Source organism: Magallana gigas, chromosome 7, assembly GCF_963853765.1.
Source record: "Magallana gigas chromosome 7, xbMagGiga1.1, whole genome shotgun sequence".
NCBI classification, from domain to species: domain Eukaryota; kingdom Metazoa; phylum Mollusca; class Bivalvia; order Ostreida; family Ostreidae; genus Magallana; species Magallana gigas.
Genome location: NC_088859.1, coordinates 16,341,019 through 16,355,300, shown reverse-complemented (window position 1 = coordinate 16,355,300; position 14,282 = coordinate 16,341,019). Strand labels below are relative to the sequence as shown.

The 14,282-nt window shown below is 34.8% G+C and overlaps 1 protein-coding gene across 7 annotated transcripts in view; it reads right to left on the bottom strand.

The window, feature by feature from the left end:
- Window positions 1-14,282, bottom strand: part of LOC105334780 (protein outspread) — a 31,019-nt gene that overhangs the window by 16,126 nt on the left and 611 nt on the right. For 4 of the 7 annotated variants that reach the window (XM_066066494.1, XM_066066496.1, XM_066066497.1 and 1 more), the window contains exons 2-6: window positions 8,148-8,228; window positions 7,517-7,582; window positions 6,666-6,817; window positions 4,322-4,418; window positions 3,334-4,101 (exon numbers count right to left, since the gene is read on the bottom strand). In XM_066066494.1, the coding sequence (XP_065922566.1) occupies window positions 3,334-4,101; window positions 4,322-4,418; window positions 6,666-6,817; window positions 7,517-7,582; window positions 8,148-8,228 (1,164 nt within the window). Of the gene's footprint in view, window positions 1-433; window positions 879-3,333; window positions 4,102-4,321; window positions 4,419-6,665; window positions 6,818-7,516; window positions 7,583-8,147; window positions 8,229-14,282 lie in introns of those variants that run through there. The other 3 variants (XM_066066498.1, XM_066066499.1, XM_066066500.1) reach the window with 3 other exon arrangements.

Genomic DNA, 14,282 nt, shown 5'->3' with positions numbered 1-14,282 from the left:
ATTCAATTTCAAATGTACAGTTTAAAAATTCAAATTCTATAAAAGTCAGTATCATGTTTCAATGGAAATTTTTACATGCAACCCTTCCTTTTTTCCAACTTTGACAATATTGTTTGAACAATCTGAACATAGGGGATGTGGACTTTGTATCAAAGAAAAACTGTAAATGGGGACAAAATATAATTATAAACATATTATTATTAAGTAGAAAGCCAGGCCTTTCCACTGGCCCTAAAATTCGAAGAAATCCCTCGGTTATATTTCTTCACAAAAGTTCATACCTAAATGTGATTAATTAATTCACCTTATTTAATAGTACTATAACTTTAACTTTTTTAATAGAACTATAGCTGCAATTCCTTATCAACCATATATATATACAGCACAAGCTGCAGAGAATGTTTTAATTCTCAGTGTATAACACATGTCCTACCTGCAGAATCCTACGATTTTTCCACAGGTACAGGTCTATGTATAATTCCAGGTGATTAACAAGATACATGTAATCAAAGGAAGACACCATGCCTGCAGGTCAAACAGTCTCAAACGGCCTCCCCTTTCTCCAGTGTCGCTCTGACATTCATATCAAAAATCTCTGGACACGTATATCTATCTTATAAGAGTATCGGAAGCCCAGGTGAACTCCATAATTTAAAAACTTGTCAATCGCCTTTCCAGTGTGTATCAGTCGATCTCCGTTCAAACTCGCAACACAAAAATCATCAATGTTGTCAGTGTAAAATCAGGGAGATTATCTTCTGATGTTGTTAATTCATAATAAAAATGTTGACAGCCCGGTATTGTCTGTTTGAAAAACATACACAAGCTCTAATCCAGTAGCCAATTATTTCCAAGCCATTACCGTATTACCAAGTAAAGTTGTATGTACAAGATATTTTCAATTATTTTCTCATTGGATAACAAGACTAGCCTTTTGATAAAATGTTTACATCTTTGTTGACTTTAGACAGGTACACATACTTGAAAAGCAGTGATAATTTCATGAACTGAAAGCCATGTTTTAATTCTTAGAGTGGTGTAAACCCATTATACACTTGAAAATCTAATTATTTGAAGAACCTACTGGACATTTACGATCAGACTAGTTCAAAAAATCATTTACAATACCCATCTATCCAATTTATCAAACTCAATCATCCTTCACAAATTTTTGGACTATGCAGAGCTATAATTATACTTCACTTCCTTTTAATAAAAAAAAAAAATATATCCACAAATATGCCAGTTTCAGAGGCGGACAAATTATTCCTTTGTTGCCGTAAATTCCTTGTCGCAACATGAGCGAAAGAATTCCTGTATCAAATTATGATTACTTCCATTATTGGACACGTATCCCTTTGCACCAAGTTTTTGAAATATCTTAATGACATATTCCTTGAGCAGAAGTTTCTCATTTCCTGCCGATCACGATTTGTCATGCTCAATCATTCCTCTACTCCATGACATGGACATCTATTTTGGAAAGATTCCATCCCGAAAATGCATTAAAAACTTGATCAAGTTTTAACTTTGAACCAGTTTGCCTGCAGTCTCCGATTAGGTCGTCTTTTCATGTGGTTCAAAGAATTGATTATTCAGGTTCTCAAATAGGAGGTATATCCGTATTCAGCAAATCAAACACGTTAAAAGATTTTATGTTGGTTTTACAATGGTCACTCATTGACCCCTGCCTATGGGGGGAGTATAAAATGAATTATACAAACACAAACGAATGAACACTAGTGAGATTAACTGCTTCATTAGCTTAAAGAAATACGCATGATCATATTTCACCTGTAAATTGCAATTAAGTAGTCCATGTCATGCCCGAAAATAAGACAAAGTCTTCACTATCGGAACCAATGTCAATGGAGTTAAAGATCTGTGTTTTGCTTTTTACTTGCTTTATAATTAAATATAATATTTAAATAAGGCAGTCAAACATTTCCCAGGAATCAGCAATATAATGCTTACAATATTTCAAGTTGACTTTTAAATTTTATAGCTGTTCCCAAATTTTCTTAAATTTTCTGCTTCATGTACAGAAAAATCACTGAGGATTTGTTTAGCAGCTTTTTTTTTTCTCCCAATTTGAAATGTTCATTTGCGCAAAAACAAAAATCACCATTAAGTCAGAACCTTATACATGTAATCCATTCTTTTTCATGCCCAGTTTAACAGAAAAATTACAAAGGGGAAGAAATTGCTGGAAAAGTTTGCTTCAGTGTGTCCTTCAATGTGTGAAATGATATGGACTCCACAGAGGGATAACACATATTTTATGATTTACCTGTAAAGTGGGGCAAGGAAAATTGAATGAGGTTTATTTGCCAGGAGCTTTGCTTAGCTTGTCACTGTAATAAATTCAGCTCATTGTTCATATTGAGGACCAAAATTACACCAGATTTATTGCTCCTGAACTTATGAAATGTCTTGATCTCTAAGCTCAATGTGGTTGCATTCCTAAACCCTACTCAGCATGGTTTCTTTTTTCATGATTTTTATAACTTAATGTCTTCATAAAAAACTTGACGATCTATTTTTGTCAAGAATTTCAATACAGAATATCATTCATCCATCTGCTTTTGATTTTCATTTGCTCTTGTCCAAGACGAAAAAGTTTATTCGCTCATTTATAACCAGTGTAGAATGAAAACAATTTTTATGTCCCAAAACAGCCTTGATATATGGGGCAAAAACTTCCTTTCTAAATCACTACAGCTGTATAGATGATTGCCTTGGTGTTGGATATAATGACAATCATACCTGTTGATTGATAGCATCACATTTCTGAGGATATTTTCGTGTTTACCTCTTTACCAAACATGGAATAACAATAAAGCGAACATCGCAAAAACCGCTCTTAACATTGTGGTATTAATGTACATTACTTCTTCTTAAAAAGGTGGAGATAGTTTCTATCAATCCAAGAAGATTCGCCTTCATGTCATTTGCTATACATACATCATGGTTACATACACAAAAATATAAAAGAGAGCAACTTTTTCTGCTGTTACTGTCAGAATGATGCATTTTCATGCAAAAAGGAAACTGAAAAAATGCAAAGTTGTTTTACAGCCTGACTAGGTCAAGTATGATGCATTAAAAATAGTGGAAGAAGATATTAAAAGTATTACACAAAAATTGCTTAAAATAAAAACTCTCTTGCAGCATAAATCAACAGCATTTTAGCATTCCAGTTCCTTAAGTAGAAAAAATTCAAGCAAAAAATAAGAATAAAGTTAATATGTTAGAAGAACAAAATGCACCTAATGCTTTGTTGATTGATGCATGCAGCGGACCAAATTGGGTCAGTGTATTTTGTTAACCTACCTTATGCTCGTCCGTCTCATTATTGCGGGACTCATATTCTGTGTGACCGCCCTGTCTGCCTACAGATTGGGAGTCGCTCCGTGATGTCATTCTGTCCAGCCCCGTCAAAGATGTCCGACCGCTTCCTTCCTGTTTGGCCAGCGAGAGCTGGGTGGAGAAGTCTTTGAGACTGGTTGACCGTTCCCTGTGAAGTCTGGCCCGCTCGCTAGCGTTCTTTGGCTTGTTGCTGACAGGGATTGTCTTGTCATCCAAGGACCCTCGACGCAGGGCGGGGATGCCGGTCACTTGATTTTGCTGGGGAGGGGAAGAATTTGAAGATGCAGCAGTAGACACAGAAGCAGGGGAAACAGAGGATGATGCGGGGTGATAATTAGCAGCCAAGGTTTGCCATGTTCGTCGAGGTATTGTAAAGTAAGGATTATTGATATAATTAGAATCGGACAGGACACGTGCAACATTCGACTTGTATGCTTCGCTAGAACCACTTACGCTATCTAAACGGTCACCGGAACGACTCAGGAACCGAGTCTCCCCCAAGTCTCTTGTTACATCTTTCTCCATTTCTGCCGAAGACAGATCGTGTAAACTACTGCTTTTTCGGAGACCTTCCTGATAATGTTTGTCTGTCTTGTGTTTCATGTTTCGGACACCTCGGTACGTGGAGAACTGTTGTTCTTTTGTTTTCACTTTCTCCACGTTAAACCTTCCGTTCATTAAGGAATCAGGTTCAGTGATCGAGCTTGCACTAGGTAACCTAGATGGTGCAGGCTGAAAGAAACCAGAATTAATTAAGAAATTAACTTTCCTCCAAAAAAATAATGTACATGTAAATTTTTATATGAAAACTATGATCACAATTTTGATTTTTTTTTTATAACAAGCTGTATTTCCAATATATGATCATAATTATACTGGTTGATAAATCATCGTATTTACTTATATATTTAGGACCATGTCACATATTTTTGTAAATTTGTGTGTATTCTACCTGGACATTTTCTTTGTTGCTAAAAATAGGCATGGTAAATCTTCGATTCTTGGCCTTGGTGAGACGGCCAGGGAATACTTGTAGAACATCATGCCACCTGTAAAAGATATCAGTACGCTCTGTACATTATAATATAGACAGTTAGTATTGGAAGTGTCAACTCAGACACAGATCTTCATGCTGACACAGTTAAAACTGGGGATGGATTGATTACTATGGTTTTTAGGATCTGGGTCAACAGTGTGGGACACTTTAGTGCTTGCACTGCACACAACTTTTCCATTACAGTCTTGTAACTAGTCTGTGTGGACTTATAAATATTTCCATCAAATACTTTACTATAAGGAACATTCATACAGAATTCACAATACTGGTAAAAAAAATGGCTAGCTAAACACTTAAACATTAAATACCACAACTATCAGTAATAATTCATATAAATTCACAGAATTATATTTTTGTATCAGTTAGAGCATTGATATATCATACAGGATGAGTGACCCCTTTTGAACTCCAGCTTGATTTCAATTATCAGGGGAGGGGGATGTTTTAGATTGCACTCATCAATAATTCACCATGTGACTCAAATTAGCAGTGTTATGGTCCAATATCTAACGACTTAATCAAAATGTAACGGTCCCTTAGAGATCTATACTAGATGCATTAAAACCAAGGGATCATTATCAGCACAGAGATCTAAACAAAAAACGAACACAAGCGACATGTCAATTTTTTTCTCCCAAGCCTGCCACTGGGTTGTTAAATGCATTACATGCATGTTCCGTTCCCTCTTGCACCTAAACATGCTTTTATGCCTTTCATAAAATTCTCATTCTTCATCGTTGCACTCAGAAGCATTCAAGAGGTTTTTTTTTATTTCCCCAACAGCTGTAATATCAGAAGCTCAGCAGACATATCAACATGTAGTTGTGAAGAGCATAATTATACTGGCCCTGCATGAAACCCTGCAGATTACTGCAGAAAATGCATGTCTTCATTTTGATTAAAATGACAGGTAATCATACACCACGAATCAGAACTTGATCCCCTACAGCTGTTATCAGTCCACTTGAAGAACTTCTGAAGAAGGGGTCAATATTTACACATGTTGATAAATAAGGTATCTGTGGTATTCCGTTTGATTTATAATTCCCACTTTCATTTCAGAATCTTTTCAATAGAACTATGACATTATGATATATGGTAGATTAATTCTTGTGCAGAAGCTAAAATTTCATAAAGAATATCTACAGTATTTGCGTAATTTACAAAGTATCTATTACTTGGTAGCCGATCATATCAAATTCAGGACAATTTAACAGAAAGAATCTGGGTATGTTAATACTACGTATGCATTACAGTCATATGAACCTCTCCTTCTTTTCCAAAAATTTGTTGCTTCAGTACACAAATGTTGCAATATTTGGCAATGTGCATACTTATGATTCAGTATAGTGTACAGTATAATAATGATCCATCTTATATGGGGTCAACTACATGAACTGTAACTGAATATAATAAATCACAATTTCATAGGCATTGATAAACTTTTTGACCTTCAACAAGTTTCTCTGAATTACAACTAGGAAGTAACAAAATGTAATGACAAATGGAGGCCTTTACGACAATAGGTTTTTAAAGCCAAAAAATCTCTTCACTGTAAAATTCAGACGAACATCCTTGACCTGTACACTATGATAGATATGTACGACAAAATGACAGATGAACATCCTTAAGAAGTAAAACTTAAATGACATTTACCAGTCCTATAATTAAGTTACATGTATAACACACTTGTTACACATCAAGTTCCTTAATCACTTTAATTAAATACTGTAAGTCGTTTTAATTTTATGGTGTTAAAATTTCACAATTTCTCAAAAAGCACCAAATGCAATAGTTTTAATTTCACGCTCCAAGAAAACCAGTTATTAAAGTATAAGCATTAACAGTTGTTTTAAAAAAAATTAAAATTAATATTAACGATGGGTGTTATTTAGTGGAAAAACGATAAATCACGAACATAGTGAAATTAAAACCATCATGATTATTTGCCAATCTATAGTATAAAGCAGGCCCTCCTTCCCCACCCTAACCCCCACACCAACTCCATCCAATCTTCAGCACCTCTAAAACCATGGAAACCACAAAAATTTTATTAACAAAATCTTTAAATGATTATTGTTTAGGAATAAAGTTTCCCCAATATAGTGTTTTACTGTTTGAAAGTATGTATGCATGTTCTAATGATGAATAACTGGTGTCACCTGTGGGGATTGTTTTGAGGGGGAGGAGGAGGAGGAAGAGAGCGAGAGAGATCTATGCCTGTGTGTGACAGCCTTACCACTGATATTCCTCCTTAGACTGGCCCTTGATATAGTATTTCTTGTTTGGCGTCACAATTTCCAGAGAGAAGGGATGAGAAGTTACGGTTTCTGCATCATTGACAGCAGAACATTTATTCATATCAATGATCCCTTGTGGAATGGTTTCCGGCTGCAACAGAAGGGGAAAAAACAAAAATAAATCAACCTATCTAACTCGTACAAGTAAAAAAGACCCTCATTTTTCATAAGGGCAGACATTACCATTAGTAGCAGACATGTCAATTATCTATGAATTCGTGTCCATAATGAGAAGCACATATTTCTAGATTACTCAGATCACAAGCTAATGCTTTCAAGAGTTCATCTCTAATGTAAAAATGATCCTCAGATTGATTAGGTAATAGTCATTTGATTCAGACTAGTGGGCTACACTGTGAATATGTATTTCCTATTTTCTACCGTATTTCTTTCTACTCATTCTGTATGAAATAATCTAGTGATGCTCTGTTCTTGAAAAAAATAATACTTTTGAGATTATAATATTCTGGATGGACAACAACAATCTAAATTTTATGTTTATCAGCATTTGCCATCAGAATCTGAACTTCTTAAATTTTTAGTTTTAACATTATGTTGTATGGAATTCCATATTAGTCTGCTGTCTGGATCAATTGTCACATTAATGCATGAATGCTGCATATAAGATTGCTTGATGTATGTAGGCGTTATATGTACACATTGTATTCGATCTGAATCACAACTATCAATCTCCGTTTCGCCATGCTTTGCAATGGGTAATACTGTTTGTTTATTCAACTTGTTCCCACAACAATGAAAGAAAGATGCCATTTCTGTAGAAGCCACTTACATCCTCGTCAACGCAATATGTCAGTTCTCCATCGTCATACAATCGCATGAATCTTCTTTGCCACCTCTGGAAAAAATAAAAGAAAATGGTAAAACGTACTGGTGAGAGTTATCTCCCTTGAAGTTGCAATCCAATAATCTACCAGTGTTATCTTTTATGCATGACAGGACCCTGATGCCTCAGATTCAGTATACCACCCTACAGGAAGTTCATTACAGCTGATATCCAGCAGTGTTCATTACATTATCAATTAATTAACGACTCTGATTGAATTACTTATCAAGCTTCTCAGCTAGGCTCTGCAGAATCTGTCTCCTTACTGTTGCATAGCTTTATCTTTTTTCTGCCATATGCCACTTGGCCTTGCCCAGATTTCTTAAAATTTGGTCAATTACCAGTTAAATATGAAGAAGATTGCCTTGATAAACAATAATTCTCTTCAGTTCTTTTTTTCTCATTAACCCTTCAATGATTTATTATGGTTTTTGTGTTTCCCCTCATGTTTTTTAAAGAAGAAACATCAGTTTTCACATTGTTAGCTTATCTTCTTTTTTGCATTGTGTTTGTATTTCCAAGAACAATTTATTTTCTGTGCAGATTTTTGGCATGCACATGGCACATCATTATTTACCTTGGTTTTTTCCAGTGGGTTGCTGAAGTCAAAGTCTGGCGCCACGAAGAGGAAGCCACATTTGGAGACCTTACGGGACGCCTGGTGAAAGGAAATTGATACATTGATAAAAAAAGGGCTGATCAATCAACACTATCAGATCAATATCATTTAGAGTAACGAATATGTACATAAATGATTTAGTATCTGACATTATGATTTTTTTATATAATAAGAGAGAATATATTTGCTGTCATGTTACAGATAGTAAAATGAATTTTAAAGTTTTCACATTGAAACAGCGAAACCATTGCTACTTCACTGGGACTCAATCTCTTAAATTAATACATGTATATGTTTATAATGATGCACTTTTTTTTATAATTAATAACATTGTTATTATTCACAAATGCATACATGTATATGTATGTGTCACAATGTGAACTTAAAACTGTCAACAAAAACCTGCTAAGGTAAATATCTTTATATATGTGTGAATACATCTAGATATTTCATTCCAAATACAATAAACAAACAATATTTGTGCACTCTTCAAGGAATGTGTGACAAAAGATCTGTTTTAAGCCCTGTTACTCATTCATATATACACAGATAATACCTCAGTAAATATTGGCCCAAGAGCTGGGACTACTTTTCTTAGTCTTTTAACCCCAGTTTACTGGGCAGGCCTCCCATTGATTTGGACCTATTTGTGCACATACTGAGGACAAAGCTATTTTAAATGCCTGAGAAAGCTTGGCTTTAGTCCCATTAAATAACAGCAGCTAATTCATAGGGAGCTTATGGAGAGGAGCCACGAAATTGGAACACACAATACGTCTATACGTTTACATCTACTCTGATATATACACTGTGAACTGTTTCAGGTCAACTTTGTGTGAAGCCCCTCTAGGTTATGACACTAATATTTTTTAAGAAGATTTTTATCAACCCACTTCTTTTATCTGTCAGCGGCATCTTTTAAACATATGTCGATTAAGAATTTTTTTAAAAAGACCCACATGGAGAACATCTGTACCCACTGTAACATTATGTTAACCATTGAATTATAACAGTTTAGCTGTGTCAAAAATATTGGTCATCCTTAATTCCTTTGCCATGATGAATTAAACCAAATGATGGATTATCTTCTCCATCAGCTTTTTTTTCAGGGGGAGAGGGGGAGAAAATATAAGAATACCTGTACAAAAACTGGAACGGTGAAATGGAGATAAAACACAATATTTTCAAAAAGTTAAAAAACACAAAAATCTGATTGAGAAAACGACAATTATATTGCTGATGTTGACATATTTGTCATTGAAGGTGACAGCTTAATGATTGCTGTTAAAGAGTTGGATCATGCAGACATGTCTGGAAGTATAAATAGTCACTACGATGAACTGTCAGCCAGTATAATCTACATGTACTATGTCTTTGATGAGTCTATATCTGTGCCAGACACATCACTAGGACATACAAGTACATGCACCTTTACTGTCTGCAGTAACCTGACAGGGTTTACCCATTAATAATCCAAAAACCATCTGTAACACTTTATCTGACCTAGCAAGGCCAAATCTACCAAGCAATAAAAAAAAGTCCACAGAGTACAAATCTATCATGATTATTCAAACTCGCCTTTGGCTTTCCCTTCCGGAGGGCTTTTTTCACCACCTTCCACATGGTTATCGAATGTTAAAGCAGTGTCCACTCATATACATTCCCATATAGATATTTTAGATGATGAGGCCGTTTGGTACTTTCACATACATCACCCAAGGGCCTACAGGGCTACACCCAAGACTGAAGAAGTGTGTCCTGAATCAGACCACTACTACATACGTACATGTACGAAGCCAGTCATGTATATATGCATGTCATGTATATACATATATACGAGTATATATACGTCATAACAATTACATGTCATGTAACAGAAATAGAATGGCGATCTACTGTACGTATCCTGATTAACTGTCATGATTTCTTGTCCAATAAGATGCATAGTCATCAAAATAACTATACACTTTATCTGAACTCTCAACACCCTCGCTATCTAATTGACCATTACATCACGTCCATCATATTCTTATGACCTTACATTTCTAGAATATCATATATACTTATTGCCCACAAACTAAAATATAAACCTTATTAGTTTATCACACTTCAGATTTGACCAGAAACTACAACGTAAGGAGAATTCTACAACACGGCATTCTTTAGGTGTCTTATCACCAAGATTTCAAATACGTAGACATAAATATTGTTTTAGACACATTTTTGTGAGCGTGCATGGTCAAGCCTCTCCCCCCTACTTTATATCATGGATTAATGACCCCTTTTTCTGAGCTCATTGACATGTACAAGAACTCCTGGAATGCGGCTCTACTTCAGTGACACTGTCGTATTACATAGCCCCTACACTAATCACTTCAGTATCTGGTCATTCAATCTTGCACAGGGACAACTTTTACCTGTTCACACCTGAATTAGCACCGAGTATTATTTTTGTACAGGTTGGGCCACCTTTTCTCTTTTTTGTAGGTGTGCATGAAAATAACAAACACATTTAAACACAATACAGATAGGAATGTGAAGTAAACAGTTTTAATATCTCTGGGAGTTCCCATATAGTTTCATTGAGTCTCAGAGAAGAACCATTATAAAAGCATCAACAGGATTAATGCAGTATTAAAAACTCATAATGTATATCTTTTTATGATACATTTTAATCAGCTTGTTTACTCAGATTTCCTTTCTAAAATATATAGAAAATCTTCATTCAAACACCTGCGCCAAATTCTAAGATTCCTGAAATGTAGGGGTATAAGAATTAAGCAACATGATTTCATAACTAAGTAAACATGAGATCCTCCTAATAGCACTTATATATAAGAATCCATAACCTATCTACCACACAGGTATACAGACCTTGAGACCATATAATCGAGGTAATGTAAAATTAATCTTATTTACAGAGGAAATCAAAAGGAGGATATGGGTCAGTTCGGGGTACTGACATAGTAACATCTCTACGATAGAGGCCATGTGCAGTTTGTTCAGCTAATCAGCAGTCATGTAGAACAAATATTCATTATTCCTGAACCAGCGACTCATGGCTATGTTATAACTACAAACATTAGGCTAGCACGGTCTACTTCACTGACAAATACACAACATCAGTTTCTTTCATCATGGTCATCTGAAGTCAATGAGGGTTAACCGGGGGCTTTGATGGGAGGAAAAAATAAACAACATTTTTCATTAATTTATCATGGATCGAATAACATGCATGCAAGTTCAAATATTCACTGAATATTTTCTAAATCTTTAAGAATTTGGGGTGATTTTGTTCTTCTATAAGAATTTATTTCAAAAATCATTTAATACTTGCTGGTTTTATAGGTTACTTCAAAAGAATATTTTTGGCTTGTTTTATTATTTCTCAGAGAAGGTACTAAAGGTATACTAAACTGTCACCATCTGGACACTATGCAAAGTGTTTCTGAAACAATCAGAATACAGTAAAAATGCATATCAATTTTAAGGACTATCTTTTATTACAATTCTTATTTTTCCATTCTCTTTTTTTTTTTTCATACTTCAAAGAATGCACACAGATAACATCTGTAGGGAATCTTCAACTCCTGAATGCATTCCAAAACCAACTTTATGGGCCACTGCTTTATCTCCCAATTCTATTCTGGATTTTTAAGAGAAAACATTACTATCATTTCAATATTCCATCCAAAAGACCATCAGCAATTTTTTCCCAAGGTTAGATATCCATTCTCCCAAAAGTTTCTACCCCTATCCTATAGACCTGATCTGTTTCATGATTTTTTGTCATCAAAGTTTTCAGACCTTGTTCAGCAGAGGCAAAGCTGTCAATAAAACAACTTCAAACGGAGTAAAAACATGACAGCTTACAAATCGTAGCCTCGAGTCAGGGTGTCCTTCAGAGGCATGTCCTTTGTAGACTATCATGTTAATCTAGTCACCTTACACACTTACTACAAACTACAGAAACTTATTTTAAGACTCGACTTAATGAGTGTAAAATGGGACAAGGGACAGTCAGTCTTTATGATCCCGCTTAACTGTATCAAAATGTGGTTAATAAGTGCAAGGAATATTAATTAATTTCCATATGAACTCGTAGAAAATAGAGCTGTCACTTTGTCAGCACATTTTTACTTCAAGGTAAAAGTTACCCCTCAACACACACCACCGGGGAGATAGTTTAGATAGGGAACCTTTCGGGGCTATTGTCAGTTTAGTGGTTGCTTGCGTGGAAAACAAAGTCAAGATATGATTACCAATGTCACTCAAGGAGAAATGTAAACAAGTCACCAGGTGTCAAATGCTATCCATCTCTTTGTGGTTTAGCAGCTTTTTTTCATGTGTCAATGAAAGAAAAGCTGGCAGAGATGTGTACTGAAATGCATCAGACATTTCTAAACTGTCTCCCGAAACAAACTTAACATCATGAGACGTTTACAGACATTCCCAGTACAGCCTGCTATACGGTGTATTTGCTTTTTGTGGTGTACTTTATGTCAATGTTTAGAAACCTCAAGCACTTGTTAAATCTAAACCAATACATGGTGTTTTAATGAAAACTGATTCATAGGAGAACTCAAAATCAAATTGAGTCTGAAATAATATATCAATGTTGATAATAGTCTACTTTTCTTAAAGTACAAATACTTGAACAGATGCAAGACACCTCTCTCTCTTTCTCTCTCTCTCTCTCTCTCACTCTCTCTCTCTCTCTCTCTCTCCATTATAAATAACCAGTATATTCATCTATGTCTAACAATAGGCTTTGTTCTGGCAGTTGCCAATAATATATACCTTCAAATATGCAAATGTCTCCAGAAATGCACAAACCACAAGTTGTATTAATAATATGCAACATATGTGTTCTGTACATCAGTCAAAGGGTAATGCAGTACAAATACTGAGCAGATGTAAAGTTTATATCAAAATCTGCTGATTCAACTCGCATAAGTTTTTTGCTTCTCGATCATTTATTGTTTCTTGGTATCAGCTAGTCTACTTGAAATTGACAGTCATATGTTTTTTGTGTCTGACATATGAAAAGAAATATAATTTATTAGGTTTCTTTATGATCATAATTTCAATGTGAATCGACACACACCATCTGGTTCTAATTTAGCATGAAATTCAGAGTTTGCCCCAAGAGACCTTGAGATGTTCATAGACTGGAAACTAGTGCATGTATATCAAAGATCATCCTTTTCAAGTCTAAAAATACCCATTTCCACAGTATAAGCGTAAAATTTACATAAATACACATTGCCAAGAACAATTTTCTTTCCAAAGTAAAATTCTTGATGATATATTCAGACAACAAATTGAAATTCTCTCCTCACAAAGCACTGTTATATTAAATAACATCTTTTCAAGTTGAATAAGAGATTAGCTCTCTGATAATACTGAATTGCACTTGTACAATTACATAGATAGTGCTATGTCATCCCAGAAGGCTGCATGGAATGTATAACATATGATGACAGCAAGATAGAGATGAAAGCACACACTTGTAAAATCTCTAGCATCAACTATTTGACAGAATATGATCCAGATCGTCAAAAAGTCTGTTATTGTAGTGGGGCCCTGTTTATTAGTTATTGAATAGAAAATGGGTCAGGTTCCAAACATCAGTGTTAAGACACTTGTATAACAATTACAATGTTCCGCCTCACCCAGATTTAATTTTACAATGGGAAATAAATACTGAAATTCTGAAAACTTCAAACAAGGCTTACAAGACATGTCAAGTTGTATAATGCATGACCTCAATTATATTATTCCACACATCTTTAACTTTGCATGTTTTTCATCCATTAAAAGATAATATTTGTTTAAAAAAAAAAAGAGAGAAAAATTTATCCATAAACATTAATTCTTCCACCCTTATGGCTGGGGTAGAAGAGAAAAGGAGTTGCATCATATTGTAAACTTGATGCGTTTTAAGTGGAGGGACTTGGGGAACATCAAAGGAAAATTGCTTTTTTATAAGTTTAAAAGCTGCAGTAGAATTAGGTTTATAATCCAAAGTATAAAATATGTCTCTCAATTTTTTTAAATGGCATTTGTATGGCTCCAATTTGTCAAAACATA